Source organism: Mauremys reevesii, linkage group 16 (genome assembly GCF_016161935.1).
Source record: "Mauremys reevesii isolate NIE-2019 linkage group 16, ASM1616193v1, whole genome shotgun sequence".
Lineage (NCBI taxonomy): Eukaryota > Metazoa > Chordata > Testudines > Geoemydidae > Mauremys > Mauremys reevesii.
This window is the reverse complement of record NC_052638.1, coordinates 9,485,455-9,500,994: the sequence shown is the minus strand read 5'-3', so window position 1 is coordinate 9,500,994 and position 15,540 is coordinate 9,485,455. Positions and strand designations below refer to the sequence as shown.

General features: G+C 51.9%; 1 protein-coding gene and 2 non-coding genes across 4 annotated transcripts in view; 2 read left to right on the top strand and 1 right to left on the bottom strand.

Moving 5' to 3' along the window:
- Positions 1-5,512: 5,512 nt before the first annotated feature.
- TRNAL-CAG lies at positions 5,513-5,595 on the top strand. Its single transcript has one exon. It is a non-coding gene; the product is annotated as a tRNA-Leu (tRNA).
- A 185-nt stretch (positions 5,596-5,780) lies between these two features.
- Positions 5,781-5,863, bottom strand: TRNAL-CAG. The gene has a single exon. It is a non-coding gene; the product is annotated as a tRNA-Leu (tRNA).
- A 748-nt stretch (positions 5,864-6,611) lies between these two features.
- LOC120384806 overlaps positions 6,612-15,540 on the top strand; it is a 30,795-nt gene continuing 21,866 nt past the window's right edge. The window contains exons 1-4 of one of the 2 annotated variants that reach the window (XM_039503866.1): positions 6,612-6,879; positions 7,190-7,252; positions 8,277-8,319; positions 11,211-11,265. In XM_039503866.1, the coding sequence (XP_039359800.1) occupies positions 6,862-6,879; positions 7,190-7,252; positions 8,277-8,319; positions 11,211-11,265 (179 nt within the window). In that variant the 5' untranslated portion in view covers positions 6,612-6,861. The remainder of the gene's footprint in view (positions 6,880-7,189; positions 7,253-8,276; positions 8,320-11,210; positions 11,266-15,540) is intronic. The other variant, XM_039503867.1, reaches the window with a different exon arrangement.

Below are 15,540 nucleotides of genomic sequence, written 5' to 3'. Positions count from 1 at the left end.
TGGACTCCATGATAATACTAGGGTTTTTCCACTGACCAGGGGTGGGAATCAAATTGAGAGATAAAGGATTCCCACCATATGCAAAGACTATTTAAGGTAGGGGAGTGACATTATTGTCATTCGTTCTTCATCGAATCCCTGCCCAAGAAAGAGGACTGCTGGAAACACCTGAGAACAAAAAAGACTGGACTAGGGGAGAAGGGCTGAGCGCAGACTAGAGGGTTGTCTGGCCTGTGACAGAAATATCTGGAGTTTTAAGCTGCAAGCAAGTGCAGCCTGCCTTCGAGAATCTCTGCAATCTGCCTAAAACAACATTTAGGGTGAGAATTTGCTACTTATAACCAATTTCTTTAGTATATTAAGTTTTTGTTTATTTGCTAGGTAATCTGCTTTGATCTGTTTGCTATCCCTTATAATCACCATAAATCTATCTTTTGTAGTTAATAAACTTGCTTTGTTTCATGCAAAACCAGTGCACGTGAAAATCATAACTTGGAGCAGAAAGCTGCGTATAACCCTCTACACACTGAGGGAGGGGTGAATTTCATGAGCTTGCACTGTCCAGTTCTCTGTGCAGCGCAAGATGGTACAATTTTGGGTTTACCCTCTAGAGGGAGGTGTGCACTTGAGAGCTAAGCAATTCCTTAGCTGAGCGTTGCCATGCAGCACTGATTTCAGTGTCTCTGTGTCCCTACGTGTGTGCTGGTGAAAGTGTGAGGCTGGGAGCGTGTCTACAGCTTGTCACAGCATTACAGGGTGAAGGGGAACCCAGGCTGGTGGGTCAGGCAGGCTCAGTGCTGCCCCAGGTCCAGGTGGCACCCCAAACGTGGGGGGAACCCATCGAACCAGTCTAATAGGATTCACTGGTGGTTTAGCTCCTGTGCCATCCGGCAGGTGGCTGGGACTCCCTCGTGTCCACTGATCTTGCGGCGTTAGGATGGCTGCTGGGGGCTGTGGCAGCTGGCAAAGATTAGAGCAGTTGTCGGGTGTCCCACAATCAGGGACCTGCAAAGGTGTCAGAGGAAAAGGTGTGTGGCCCCTTTCCTAGCAGCCCTGCATGCCTCCCAGCTGCAACTGGGGGTCTGGGCCATACTTAGCATGGGGAGAGAATCCAAGAGTAGGAGTTCCTTCCCAAATCCTCTCGGAGGCAGGTCAAACTCTGATCCTGAGGGGGGAGGAATTCCCTCCCCCTTGCTCACGTTCCCAAAATTATTACATCCAAGCATCAAGATGCCTGGGAATGGTTAACAATGGCCCACTGTGTCCCAGCACCCCAGAGCCTGGGAATCCTGTGAACTGCCTCCAGTCTATTAACTCACTGAGCAACAACATCCAGTGTGATGTGAGTATCACGCAAGTTCTTTGCCTCACACGTCTTTAAGCTCAGAAGGCCAGAGCCTCAGCTGGCGTAACTCAATTGACTTCAATGGGGCTGACTGACGCCAGCTGAGGATGTGTCTGGGAGTAGAAACACAATTGTCTGTGTTTTATCCCTCACTGGGGCACGTTGTCAGCTCCGTGTTCCATTGTTTGAGTCAGTCGTCGCCTTCGACTACAGACACCCGGGCATTTGCTGCAGCCTCTCCGCTTCCCAGGCAGGCTGAGAACGCCATGAATGGCTGTAATTATTGTTAGCATTGTGGTAACTCACAGGAGTCCTGGTTGTGGACCCCAGGGCGCTAGGCACAGGACGAAAAGCCAGTTCCTGCTCTGAGGAGCTTGCTGTCTAAGGCCAGGTCTACACTACAGCCCTATATTGGTATTGCCAAGTCGCTCAAGGGTGTGAAAAATCCACACGCCCGACTGACCTAACCCCCATGTAGACAGCACCAGGGCTGGATGAACCACCCCAAGGCCCCACCCTCTGTCTCTTCCTCCCAAGGCCCCACCTGCTGCTTGCATGGGGGAGGGAGGGAGGGGCCTCGGGGGGCACAGGCCGAGCTCGGCAGGGCCTCGGGGAGGGGGGGGAGGGCACGGTCTGGGCCATGGTCTCAGCACACGGGCAGCCCAACATATATCAGGTGTTTTGTACGTATCCCAGCAGGGAGGGTTTTAAGGAGGGATGTGAAGGAAGTTGGTGAGTTTTGCAGATGTTTATGGGGAGCTCCGCCCAAGGGACAGCCCAGGAAAAAGCACAAAGGTACTTGTTGGAAAATTAACAAGTGGGCTATGAAGGCTGGCATCGCTGCCAGGGAGGAGGCAGGCGGCATCCATACCCCGAGGCACTGCTGAAACATCTCTTATCAGTTCCAGACACGCTGCAGCAGAACAGAAGGGTGACGGCTTCTTTCATTTGCTTTCCCGCTCAGGGACAAAAGGGAAGGTCACAGGATTGCTAAAATCTGGGGTGCTGGGCTAAATTCCTTGTAATCTGTGCAGCCGCGCAGCAGGCTATCAAGAGCCATGCAGACGGGCAGAGGCGCCCCTGCCCCGACCCAGCCCAGCCCCGCCGGAGCTGTTGCGGCTCGGGAGAGGCTTCTCCCACCCGGCCCCGAGCTGCTGCAGTGAGAGAGGGCTGGGGGGCGGGAGTCCTCTCTCCCCACCACAGCCCCAGGGCAGCCTGCACCCCAAACCTCTCATCCCTGGTTCCACCCCCGAGTCCGCACTCCCCAACATCCCAACCCTCTGGCCTAGCCATGAGCCCCCTCCCACACTCCGAACCCCAGGCCCACCCCCACCACACATCACCTCCGTATTGGGGCACATACCAAAATTCATCCAACACATGGATATAAAAAATGAGAGGGAACACTGGAGTCCTGGGTCACACAGGGCTTATATCTAATTCAGGGGCAGGCAACCTATGGCACATGTGCGGAAGGCAGCACATGAGCTGATTTTCAGTGGCACTCACACTGCCCAGGTCCTGGCCACCGGTCCAGGGGACTCTGCATTTTAATTTAATTTTAAATGAAGCTTCTTAAACATTTTGAAACCTTATTTACTTTACATACAACAATAGTTTAGTTCTATATTACAGACTTCTAGAAAGAGACCTTCTAAAAAGGTTAAAATGTGTTACTGGCATGTGAAACTTTAAATCAGAGTGAAGAAATGAAGACTCGGCACAGCACTTCTGAAAGGTTGCCAACCCCTGATCTAATCGCTTATCAATTAGGAGAGGCAACACCTCATTGTCAACAAAACACTTTCCCACCATTTGTTCTTTCAACCACAATGGGTGCGGGTCTGCTCCAGGGGCAACCTCCAGTCTCAGACTGCAAGCTCTTTAGGGCAGGAACTAGCTTTTTGTTCTGTGTTCGTGAGGAGTGCTCCTATGAGTTAGCACAATACTGCCATCCGCAGCCAGCTGACCCTTATGAGCAAAGTCCTGTACGCATAAATGATTGTCAGCTGGTTTGGATTTGCTGAAATTGTGCATTAGGGCCCTGGTGCAACAAGAGACTTTAGCAAGTACATAAGGTTAAGCAGATGAGTAGCCCCATTAACTTCAGTAGGATCACTCAGTCCCGCACTTGTTCTGAATCAGGGCCTCATTACATTCGAGTCATCTATTTACCTCTCCATTCCGTCCCAAATGTCTGCGCTCTTCCATCCAGCATATGCACATCCGACCCTCTCCCAGATATTCTTTGTTGTCTGATCTCCTTTGTCCTCTCCGATACATAGATAGCCAACATGTTCCATTCACGCTGTGCAGCCTTGTATATTAAGATCATCGTTATTAAGAATATTTATAGGTGCCCGTGATGCAGTGGCAGGGAAAATATTATTTTAATACCAAAACCACTACCGGGCTGTACCACTATTGAGGTCAATGGGAATAGGCACAATAGAGAACCCTACATCTGGAAGTACATGTCCATAAGCCCCTATGCTGCAAACGGCCAATGAGCATCCCCATATGGATAAGTTAGGCATGTACATATTTGGATCAGGGCCTTAAAGAACAAGAATCAATACTAAATCAAAGTCACTGCCAAATAAATGAATTAATACAAATCAATGTAGATTGCAGGGGACTATTAAATACTGAATAAATAAGTGAACACTCCATGCAACGCACAACCTGTGGAACTTTTTGCCAGGGGATGTTGTGAAGGCCAAAGTATAACTGGGTTCAAAAAAGAATTAGGTACGTTCATGGAGGATAGGTCCATTAATGGCTATTAGCCAAGACAGTTTGTGACCATCCACCCTATGCTCCAGGTGTCCCTAAAGCTCTGCCTGGCAGAAGCTGGGACTGGACGACAGGCGATGGATCGTTTGATAATTACCCTGTTCTGTTCGGTCCCTCGGAAGCAGGTGGCACTGGCCACTGTTGGAAGAGAGGCTATTGGACTAGCACCATTAGCTGACCCAGTATGGCTGTTCTTATGTTTAATAAAAAGCGAGGCTCCAGTCCTATCATGTGCTTCAAATGAGCACACCCCCTGAGCCGTGGGAATGCGTCAGAATGCAAAGGGGGTCACCTGTGTGGGGTTTATTGCAAGATGAGGGTCTTGATGAATTTAATAAAAATCAATATTTGTTAAAAATGACTGAGAAATTAATAAAGAGCAATACTCTGAACATTAATGGTGGTAAAGAAATGAATATAAATTACTACTGAACACACTTAGGGCAAGATCAGTACAAGAATAAGAGTTAGTGCTGATTAAACATTAATGATAATTAAGGCTGCAAGTCTGTCATGGAAGCCACGGATTCTGTGACTTCTGCAGCAGCAGGTGCTGCCTGAGCAGGGCAGCCCCTGTGCCAGCAGCAGCAGCAGTTTGGGTGTGTGGAAGGGGGTCAGGGCTAGGGCCAGGGTTGGAGGGTGCGGCGCTTGCCTTGGGGTGGGGGCTCCCCGGCTCCCACTGGCATGGCCCTACAGTTCCTAGGCAGAGGGGCCAGGGGGCTCCACGCGCCCACAGGCCCCGCCCCTGCAGCTCCCATTAGCGGCAGTTCCCGGCCAATGGGAGCTGCGCAGCCGGCGCTTGTGGGGGGAGCAGTGCGCAGAGCCCCCTGGCCCCTCCGCCGCTTAGGAGCTGCAGGAACACGCGGAGCCAGGTAGGGAGCCCCTGGCAGCCCTGCCCGACCCTCCCCCCCAGCACCTGCAGGGGTCCTGGCCCACGCACCGCCCCTCCCCACAGCAGCGGGGGCCCAGGCCCCATCACCTGCGGTGACCCCAGGCTGCCCCCCCCCGAACACTACGGCCCCTACCCAAGGTTCAGTTCGGGGTATATAGTAAAAGTCACGGACAGGCCACGGGCCGTGAATTTTTGTTTACCACCCGTGACTTTTGCTAAAATACCTGTGACTAAAACCAGGCTGAACTACAAATGGTGTCAGCACACAGAGCAGTGCAATGCAAAGAGGCCTGCTCATGGAGGCCTAGAGTCCGGCTCCCCCAGCTCAGAGGAGAAGGAGGCGGCAGGTCTCGCTCAGTGGCCATGAGCAATAACCAGGAGCATGAACAGGCTGCACTGGAAGCTGCGCACCCAGCAGCTGGGCAGAGACCCCAGCTGTGTATGAATGTAACAGAAGGGAGAGCCCTGCTAGCAGCGAAGTCAGGATGGCCGAGCGGTCTAAGGCGCTGCGTTCAGGTCGCAGTCTCCCCTGGAGGCGTGGGTTCGAATCCCACTTCTGACAAAGCTCAACCTTTTGGATTTCACGCTGCGGTGCCCCCGGCTCCCAGAGCGCATAGAACCGGGTGCGAGACCGCTGTTGTTTTGTTCGTGCCCGCGCTGCCCGCTTACCGCGCAGCAGAGGCAGCGATGGGCACATTTCAAACATAAAGGGCTTCAAAGGGGTCACGGAAATTAAAAAAAAAGCTTTGTCAGAAGTGGGATTCGAACCCACGCCTCCAGGGGAGACTGCGACCTGAACGCAGCGCCTTAGACCGCTCGGCCATCCTGACAGCTGTGAGCGTCAGCGCCCACCCGGGGGTAGAAAAGCGCCTTCCTCTCCGCGCAGCCGCACTTTGCCTCTTCATCCCCCGGGGAAACTGCGCAGCCGCACTGCGCCCGAGGCCGGACTCCGCGCAGCCGCACTCCGAATCCCTTCCCGCTAGCGCGGGTCGCCCTAGGCCCAGGGTCCTCGCGGCCACCGGGGGGGGGGCGAGGCAGGCTGGGTCTGACCGGCCCCTGCCGCGGGCTCCCCCCTTCCCCGGTCCGGCCCCGCGGCCCCGCCCGCCCCCTCCTTCACCGCCCCACCCTCGCCCCCTCCCCGCCTGGCTCCTTCGCCCCCTCTGCCCCGCCCCCGGGCTCTTTCCGCCCCCTCCGTCCCGCCGCCCCTCCCGGCTCCCTTCATCCCCTCTGTCTCGGCCGCCCCCTCCACCCTCCTCCGTCCCGGGTTCCCTTCGCCCCCTCCGTCCGCCCCCTGTCCCTTCTATCCTGCCTCCCCCCCGGCTCCCTTCGCCTCCCTCCTTTCCTCTGGCTCCTTTCCCTCCCCTCCAGCCTGCACTCCCCCCAGCTTCTCTTCCCCTCTGACTGGGAACCCCAGGCTCCCTTCCTCCCTCTGGCCAGAACGCCCCCAGCTCCCTTCAGCCCCCAGCCTCCCCAGCCCGGCCTGGACCCGTGCACCCCCCCCGCCCCAGCTTGTCATGAGCCAGCTGCAGGGTGGGGCTAGGGTGGGGTGTAGCGGTCGGGTCTAGCCCAGGTGTGGAAGTGGTTTGTGGGTGTCGCTGGGTTATTAGCGAGTGGCTGCCCCAGCCCGGGCGACAAACTGCGGGTGTCGGGCGCGTAGTGTAGACGGGGCCAAGGCACCTTTATCCCAGTATTGCTGTGGTCTCTCTAGGGGTTGTATTGGTATCAGTAAAAATCACCTCCCTAACCAACATAGTTTTATTGGTATCAAATCTGTGTGTCGAGCAGGCCTCACTGCATTACCCGTCAGCACCTACCACACTGCAAAGTGATGAAAACGCCAAGCCAGGTCTACACTTGGACATTTTGTTGCCAGAGCTATGTTGGTCAGGGGTGTGAAAAAACCACCCCCCTTGCTATGCCAGTAACACCCCCAACGTAGATGCAGCTATGCCTTCAGAACAGAGCTTCTGTGGGCAGAGTTTACATCATTCGGGGAGGTGGTGGTGTTATACCATCACAAGGACCCTCCTGTGGGCACAGGCTGTGTCTACACAAGGGGTGTCTGCCTGTATAGGTGTACTGCTATAGCTGTACCGGCAAAGCATGTGTAGTGTTAACCAGCCCATAGTCTTTAAAGCTATCCTCTTCTGTTTCAGGTGGCTGTTTTTCAGGCCAGGCATCCATTTCCTCTTACAGATGGATATCTTTCCTTGCTGAAGGTATTTGTTGTTGCATGAACACCTTGCATCTATAGGTTTATTGTTTAATCTGTCCATCCCCTTTCAAAAGTTTGTCTTCCTGCTTCTTCCCTCACATTACATTGATGATAATATGGCTGACATATTATCACTTTCACTAGCCTCATAATCACTTGTGCGTGTCCTTTTTTATCCGCTGTTTATTTTAAGTCATTTTTATATTTAAACACAAGAGCAACATGCTGGAACTAGACTAAGGAGAGCGTTACATTTCTGTGCTGCAGTGGGGCTAGCGTACCCAGCGAGAACATGATATACAGCACAATCAGTCCTCTTGTTTGGCAGTTTTGGGCCAAAGAGACACGTAAAATTGTGAGAGAGACAATGAGAGCTCTGTGAAGCTCGAAAGCTTGTCTCTTCCCCCAACAGAAGTTGGTTCAATAAAAGATACTGCCTTGGCTACATTGTCTCTCATATCTTGGGACCAACACTGCAAATGTATTATACTTAGATAGCATCAGACATGTTGTAGAAATATTAATTACTTAATTAAGATTATCCCTATTTTTATAGCTGGAGAAAATGAAGTATAGAGGAGTTGACTTGCATAAAAACCAAACAGAGCTGAGAAAGGAGCCCGGATCTGTTAACTGTGCCAGCCTTTTGGTCATTCTTACGCTGTCTCCGTGTTGTTTGCGGCCTCTGGAATATTTGTTAGCAGTTGTATAGTGTGTCAAGCTTCCAGAGATTTATGGGAGCATCTAAATGTTCTGTATTTTTGCGGGCAACCTTCCTATGGTCTGGTCTACACTTAAAAGTTTTGCTGGCATAGCTCTGTTGGTTAGTAATGTGGAAGAGTTAGGCTGACAGGAGACGTAGTGTAGTTATACTGGGGGAAAAAGTCCTTTTGCCAGTACAGTATAGCTTATTTCTTTTGGGGAACTGGTATACGCTTTAAGCTGTAGTGGCAAACCTTGTCTACTGTGAAGACAAGGTCTCAGTGTCCCTTCGTGGCACAAATTATTCTGTCTCTGTTCACCCTTAGGAGTCAAAATCAGAATGGAGGTGCTTGGGCTTAACTGCTGGTGGTAAGTAGTCTCTGTCTGCAGCTCAGTAAAGAGCAGCTGTATGGTAAGGGCTTTGTCTGCCTTTTGTTTGCACTGCGGCATCAGTTTTTGTTGTGTTAACTTTCCCATGACAACTAGGTTCCACATGTTACTGAGCCGGGACGCTTGTGTGGGGAGGTTCAACCACAGGCTGTTGGACAGCAATCGCCTGCCGGCAGCTCTGCGATAAGGGTGTCATGTGAACTGATGTGCTAAGTGGGGAAATCATCCACTGGGAAACCCAGCTATAGGACCAAGGCATTGCCTCTCCAGCAACTTGGCTCAGAATTCTCATCCGGTTGGGCATGTCCACTGAATCTGATGACTTCAGAGTTGCTCTAGCACAGGGGGTCCAGGATTTGGCGTCTAGTCTTTGTGATTGCAAAAACCGACATTTGCACACACAGTCGGAGTAATCGCAAGCATTGGTGAGCCATTAGGCTGGTGCGTACAAATGTTCTGCATGTATAACTGTGGTTTTGAGGCTGCACCTTTTGCACCTGCCTGTGAACATTTAACCTAGAGCGTATAAGGTGAAAAAGGTAAAGGATCCAATTCTGAAGCTCTTGCCCACATAAGTAACCCTACTGAAGTCAGCAAGGATGTGGAGGGGAGTAAGGAGCACAGGATCAGGCCCCAAGGCTTGGGTTTTAGGGAATGGGTAGGTATGAAAGTGTCTTAGATTGTGATGTACCGGAGGAAGAGATGCTGGTGTCCTTTAGGCTGTAATGATGAACCAAGCAGAAGTATAAACTGTATTGTGCCAGTTGCCACTCACTTGACTTCATAATGCACATTTTACAGCTGCATGTAAATATAACTCAACTGGATGGTGTTTGAAGAGCTGCACGGTTAAATCCTTAGGTGCCTCCCATGTGTGTGTGTCTCCTCTGTTGTATTCTAGAGCGCCTGTTATTAACAACAGCTAATTACACAGCATCTGTCATCGGAAGAATCCCAAAGCACTTTACATACCATATATAGTACACAGCGTTTCTCAAATGCGGCCACCAGGGGGCTTTTCTTGCAGTCCCAGCCTCCTAGCCTGTGATTGTGGGGGTGAGGGTAAAGTAGCCCTCCCTCCCCCTCCCTGTTGCTCCTGGATGCACCACTTGGTGTTGGTTACTAGGGGCACCAGCAGGGATTGGGCCCTGCCCCCCTCTGGAGTCACGTGGGGCACAATGCTGTAGGAGCAGGCAGCCAGAGAGTTCCCCACTTTCCCTGGGGTAAGTGGGTTCAGACTTTGGGCTTCAGCCCTGGGGAGGTGGGGTGGCAGGCTTTGGACACGGGGCTTCGGGCTCCAGCCCCGTGCTCTGGCTGCGTGGTGGCAGGCCCCAGGCTCCGGCCACACGGCTTCCGGCTCCGTCCCTGGGTCCCGTCCTCCAGCTGCAAGGCTTTGGGCTCCAGCCCTCGCTGCGTCCCCCAGCCCTCCACCCCCATCTCCCCTGACCCCCACTGCCTCCCCCGACCCTCCCTCCAGGGCTGAGTAAGTCTGCTGTGAAAAGTGAGACTTGTATGTTTGTTAATATCACTTTTCAGTAACAGACTTACTAGCTAGCGATAAATAAATTACAATGATTTGGACATGGGTATGTGCATATTTATTTGGTTTCCTAAAGCTAATTAAGTATTTTAGGATAAAAAGTGAGAACGGCCACCAGCACGTGGTGAGAGAATGAGCGGTGACCCATCTTACCAGCACGGCCACTGTCTGCGGGTTTGCTCCCCTGAGCAGAAGGTGCTTGAGTCACTTTAGATTCCCTGAGAACTCCAAGCCACAGGAGGAGTCTCCTCGGGGAGGAGCTGGGCTTGGCATAGCCTGGTAATTGCTGAGCTGAGCCCATTGTCTGGTTTTCCCTTGGAGCTTCATGCAATGCACATGGGGCCCAGTGAAGTTCTGTTGTTGCAAAAGCTGAATCCGTCCTTTTTTGGCTCAACATTCAAGCAAAAGATCCAGTGTGATGAGTCAGGTTGGCCCCGCCACTCCCTGTCACACAGCCCACCGGAAGTGGAAAGGGCACAGATGCTGCTCTGCAGGCCCCAGACAAAATAGTGAGAGAACACAGAGCAGCCAGCAAGTATGGAGGAGTAGCTCTCCTGAGAGTGACTCCAGGGTTGTACTGCTGGTAGACGAGGAGTGGAACTGCAATTGAGCTGCTGGGGCCCGCAGAAGAAAGGTCGCAGAGCTCAGGTTGGGAGCAGGAAGGCTGATTGGCAATCCTTGAGTAGCTTCTTGGCGAGGTTCATACCTGGAGCCCAGCCATCCCCTGCCCTTCCCAGTGATTTAAAGAGTATGATAGGTAACACGCAGAAGTGGCTGCAGCTTTTGAAAGGTTTTCAAAGTACCCCTTGACCTGGCCCACTCTGAGTATCTCAGCCTCAGCAGGAGGGTGTCCGGTTGTGATGGTATTGACAGAATCTTTGCTTCTTGTCCTATCCTCAGAGGTTAAGAACAATTATTCGCCCCCCCCCTTCTTGTAACCAGCAAACCGTAACCTTGTCTTAGACACATTATTTGACCCCCTTATACAAGATCTGGTGCCACTACAGGACCTTGGTTGCAACAATACGGTTACAGATTCTGTCAATAACGTCACAGCCCTGTTGGAGCAGCTCAAAGTATTTCAGAGGGCAAAAATTAGCAACAGTTTAAGACATGCCCTTGTCAGGTCCTCAGGGCTGAGGGATGAGTAACAGCCTCGCTGGAATTTCCCCTCCCTGGGCTGTGTTTTCCTAGCTGTCAGGTGAACAGATCCATTGTCACGCCTGTCTCCATGCTAATGCAGGGCGCTGGCAGCTCGCCTGTCTAGGCTGCACAGGTGGGGCAGGCAGAGGTCAGAATTCATTTTAAGAGACGATTATTTTTCTTACAGGACAGGAAGTGACATATTTCTGGGATCAGGGGCCAATCCCATTTGTCTGGAGCAGGTAAAGCTTAGATCATCAGAGAGCCAAGATATGTGCTCCCCCCCCCCAGCAGGTGTTACCCTCAGCCACCTAACCATGCCATGCTCCCCACTGCAGCTGGCCTAGTCGTCCACAACTCTGCCTCTGTGGCACCTCAAAACAGCCTGCTCACATCTTTAGTAGCATAAGCACTAGTGAGACATATGGGATCACATTCTTGGCCCCAACATGACTAGTCTGCATTGCTAAGGTGGCTTGCCTGGCTAGTGCTGGAATCCCCAGGTGGCACAGAGCCAGCAGGGCGGGGCAGTGGCCAAAGAACGTTACGCCAGCTCTGTGCCACAAAGGGATCACCATACCCTGGGGTAAACCTCTCAGCTGGTTCGAAGGCCAGATCCTGCTGGAAGTGTGACATGCAAGTCACGGCTGTGTGAGCTGCAGCCAGCCACACCTTGTTCTCTTACCAGTGTTGGTTATACGGCAGGGGGACCCCAACGCACCCCCAGTCCTGGATTCCCCCCCCCCAAAATGTGTGTCCTGTACTGCCCACCCCTCTCCTGTACAATACAAATTCATCTAAAGTCTCTGCTTCTTTCATGGAAATACTATCTGCATCTTGTAACCCAAATGGAGTTTCCCCAGACACTTCAATTTAAACACGCTGGATTAGATAAAACAATAAACCAAGTTTATTAACTACAAAGAGATTTTAAGTGAGTACAAGTAATGAGGCATAAAAGTCAGAAATGGTACAGGAAAAATGAAGATGAACTGCAACTAGTGCCTAATTTAATCTTAGGCTACAATTTTAAATTTGCATGCTTGCATGCAGGCAGTGTGAAACACACACCTTCCCAGCGCTTGATGTGCTGTGTGCTGCAGCGCCAGTGTGGTCAGCCACAGCGCGTGGGGTGTGGCTCCCCTGGCTCTGTATCCCCCCAGGAGGAGGAGGGGGCGGCGCGCTGGGAGCTTCTCCTCTCAGGCGCTGGCTGTTGACACACTGCTTCCAAAGGCGCGGCTGGCGCTTTGAAAAGTGAAGTGTAGCCAAAGCCTTAAATTCAAAGCAAAGTTTTTCTCACCACGTGCTCTGAACCCTTTTCCCAAACTTCTTAGCTCAGGACCCCTTCTTCTGTTTAATGGCTGCTTCCTTTGTCCCTTCTCGTGCAATGAATTGATGGGCAGACAGAGAGAAGGGAGGGCCTGGGGGTATTGTCCCCTTTTGTATAGTGTCCTCATTCCCCCCCCCCCCCCGAAAACATTTCCAGCCAGAGAGTCTCCTGCCGCTCTTCCTCACTTGTAGGACCTTCTTTTGTTTCCCTTCCTGCTTGAGGACACTGTTTGCTGCATAAATGCAAATTAAGCAGAGCCCACCATGGGCGGCTGGTGTCACAGGCTGCCAGGTGTGGCCCTGCACTCGCTCCCCCTGTGTGGTGGCCCTGGCTCGGCCTGGGGCCACACAACTCACCCTCCCGATGCTCGGGGGCTGGGGCCGCGCAGCCCACCCTCCCAGAGCGCTGGGGGTGGGGCTAGTCTGAGGCAGGGGCTGGTGGCCACGGTGGGTGGCCTCGGCTCTGGCGGGGGAGGCTGGGGGCTAGCCTCCCCTAGCTGGCGGGTCACACGCCGTCCATGGAGCCAGCGTTCCTTTGGTTGAGCCAGGCCAGTTTGCCACACTCAGCTTGGAACGTGTGTTAAGAGCACCTGACAGTGGAATCCTATCGCTTCACAGTTGGCCTGTTGGAATGATGAGTTTTCAGTGGATACCTTATAAGGCATACTCTGTTCAAAGATCACTACAGCCGGATGGGGTGTGGCATGGGTACCCGCCCCCTTCTCCATGGGAGTCACATAGGAGAGCTGCCCCCTAGCTATCCAGCCAGAAAGTAACTCACTGAGGGGAGTGGGCAGCTCACGTCCCTGGTGGTGGCAGGACCTGGCAGGCTCCATCCTTGCAGTGTGGCGAGAGTGGGCCAGGCCTTCTTGCCCCCTCTCCCCAAGCCTCTCGCTTCCACAGGCTCTAGGGGTTTAAATTACATGGGGCTGTGGCCAGCTGTGTGTTTGGGCCAGGGCAGGGCAGCAGCCAGGAGTCCCCAGCCGCCATAGGGGTGGGGGGTGGGGTCTCCTCACAGTCTGAAAACCGATGGCTTAGAAGAGAAATGTTCTTCCTTTGTTGTTAACGCTGTTTGACATCAGCGGAGTTTTCCAACCTAATATATTTTTCACTAGTTGTTTGTTTCATGCTTGGCTCGTAGCTTGAATGATGCCACTAAATGAATCAGTTTCACTTTTGGGTCCCACAATGGGGCGTCTGTGTTGCCAGCATTTCAGAAGAATGTGTAGAACCAGAGGAAAAATCCCCTAACTTCCACCAGAATGTAGGCGGGGGGGTGGTTAAATCCTGGACTCATCTCCATAGCTGTTAGGTTCTATAGACCGGGGGTGGCCAAACTTGCTGACCCACCAAGCCACATACAATAATCTTCAGACATTTGAGAGCCGCAAGACACTCACAGTGTTCCCCGAGCTGCCCTTGCGGGAGCCCCTAGCCCCATCAGCCTGTCGCAGGGCAGAAGCCCCAAGCTCCCTCCCCCACCCTGGTAGGTGGAGAATGGAGGGGGGCCTCCGTCAGCTGCACTTTCACTGTGTACGAGCCGCGGTTTGGCCACCCCCGCTGGAGATGCTTGTTTTTCCCAAGTCTAAATTTGGGACCTACTTTGACCTGATGGTGTCCCCTGAACTAGTTGTTAGGGGGCTTATTCCTTCACCCTCTCACTTCCCTGGTCCTTCTCGCATGAACAGAGAGCAACAATACCCGAAGTCCAAAGGCGCAAAAATTCGATGTTTATTGGGGTGAACTTCCAGCAAGCACGATTCCAGTTTCCTTCCTCAGTGTCCCCCTTCCCAGCTCTGACACCACGGAGCCTTGCCTGTGTCCCTGTTTCTGTTCCCATCCCCTGTTCCCATTTCCCCCTTTCGCAAAACATGATCCCAATTCCCCCATCCCCAGTCCCTGTTCCCATTTCCCCTCCCCCCTTACTTCCTGATTGACTGCAGACTATATAGCAGGGGAGGCAACCTATGGCACGGGTGCCGAAGGCGGCACGCAAGCTGATTTTCAGTGGCACTCACACTGCCTGGGCCCTGGCCACTGGTCCGGGGGGTGGGGGGGGGGCTCTGCATTTTATTTAATTTTAAATGAAGCTTCTTAAACATTTTAAAAGCCTTATTTACTTTACATACAACAATAGTTTAGTTATATATTATAGACTTCTAGAAAGAGACCTTCTAAGAATGTTAAAATGTATGACTGACACACGAAACCTTAAATTAGAGTGACTAAATGAAGACTTGGCACAGCGCTTCTGAAAGGTTGCCGACCCCTGCTGTATAGTAAAACTTGAATTCTGCTTAGCTATACCTTAACCAGTTATTTTACTGAAATTTAACTACCAATCCTAACATATTGTAACATGGTTATTTAACCAATTATACCCCACCACCTTAATTGGTTTACACCCAACAAAATTAATTATACAGTAGACAGAAACAATCACAGAACCAGGCAGAGACCATGCAAATAAACATACAAAACAATACAGAAGTGAGGATTTCACAACTACGTCTATACAGACATAAGGGTTCTCCAGCTGTGTCTATTGATAAGTGAGTTCTTGCCAGACAGGATGCTATCTTCTAGGCTCTTCCCTTCCTCTGGAGCTGATAGAAATACCAGGGCAGGATTGTATTCCTAATAGCCCAATAGCACCTTATTTCAATGTGACTAGTTTGGAAGGTGAGGATGTGACCATACACTTCCCAGCTTATGGCTGCCTAACTACATCTTAGCTGAAGGCCTTAGCCTGTCACAGTAAGAGAAGGCCATTACAGAGACAGACAGTGATTTTTGATTCTTTCTTTTATACCTCTATAACTAGCTAAGTGATAAGAATACACCTAAATTCTTAAAGTGTAGGCCTTGGCAAGCAAGCCTGAATATCTATATCGTAACACTAGTCATGCAAGAGACTCTTTGGAAACTCTCTGGATGTCTTGGGAAGTTCCAAAACTTGTGCTTTCCTCTTTGGTAGGGGGGCGATGGGAGTAAAACGAGCCTTGCAACGCCTGACAGCAGCAGCCTGAGAGAGGAAATTAGTGCAATCGGATCTGTTCCAAAGCACACCATGCATGGAAATATGAGTCACCGCGCTCCAGAGTCCAGTGCACATTCACAATGCGCCTTAGAATGGATTCTGTTACCTCCCACCGCTGCCACCTGCCCTGATGCACAGTCTCAACCCC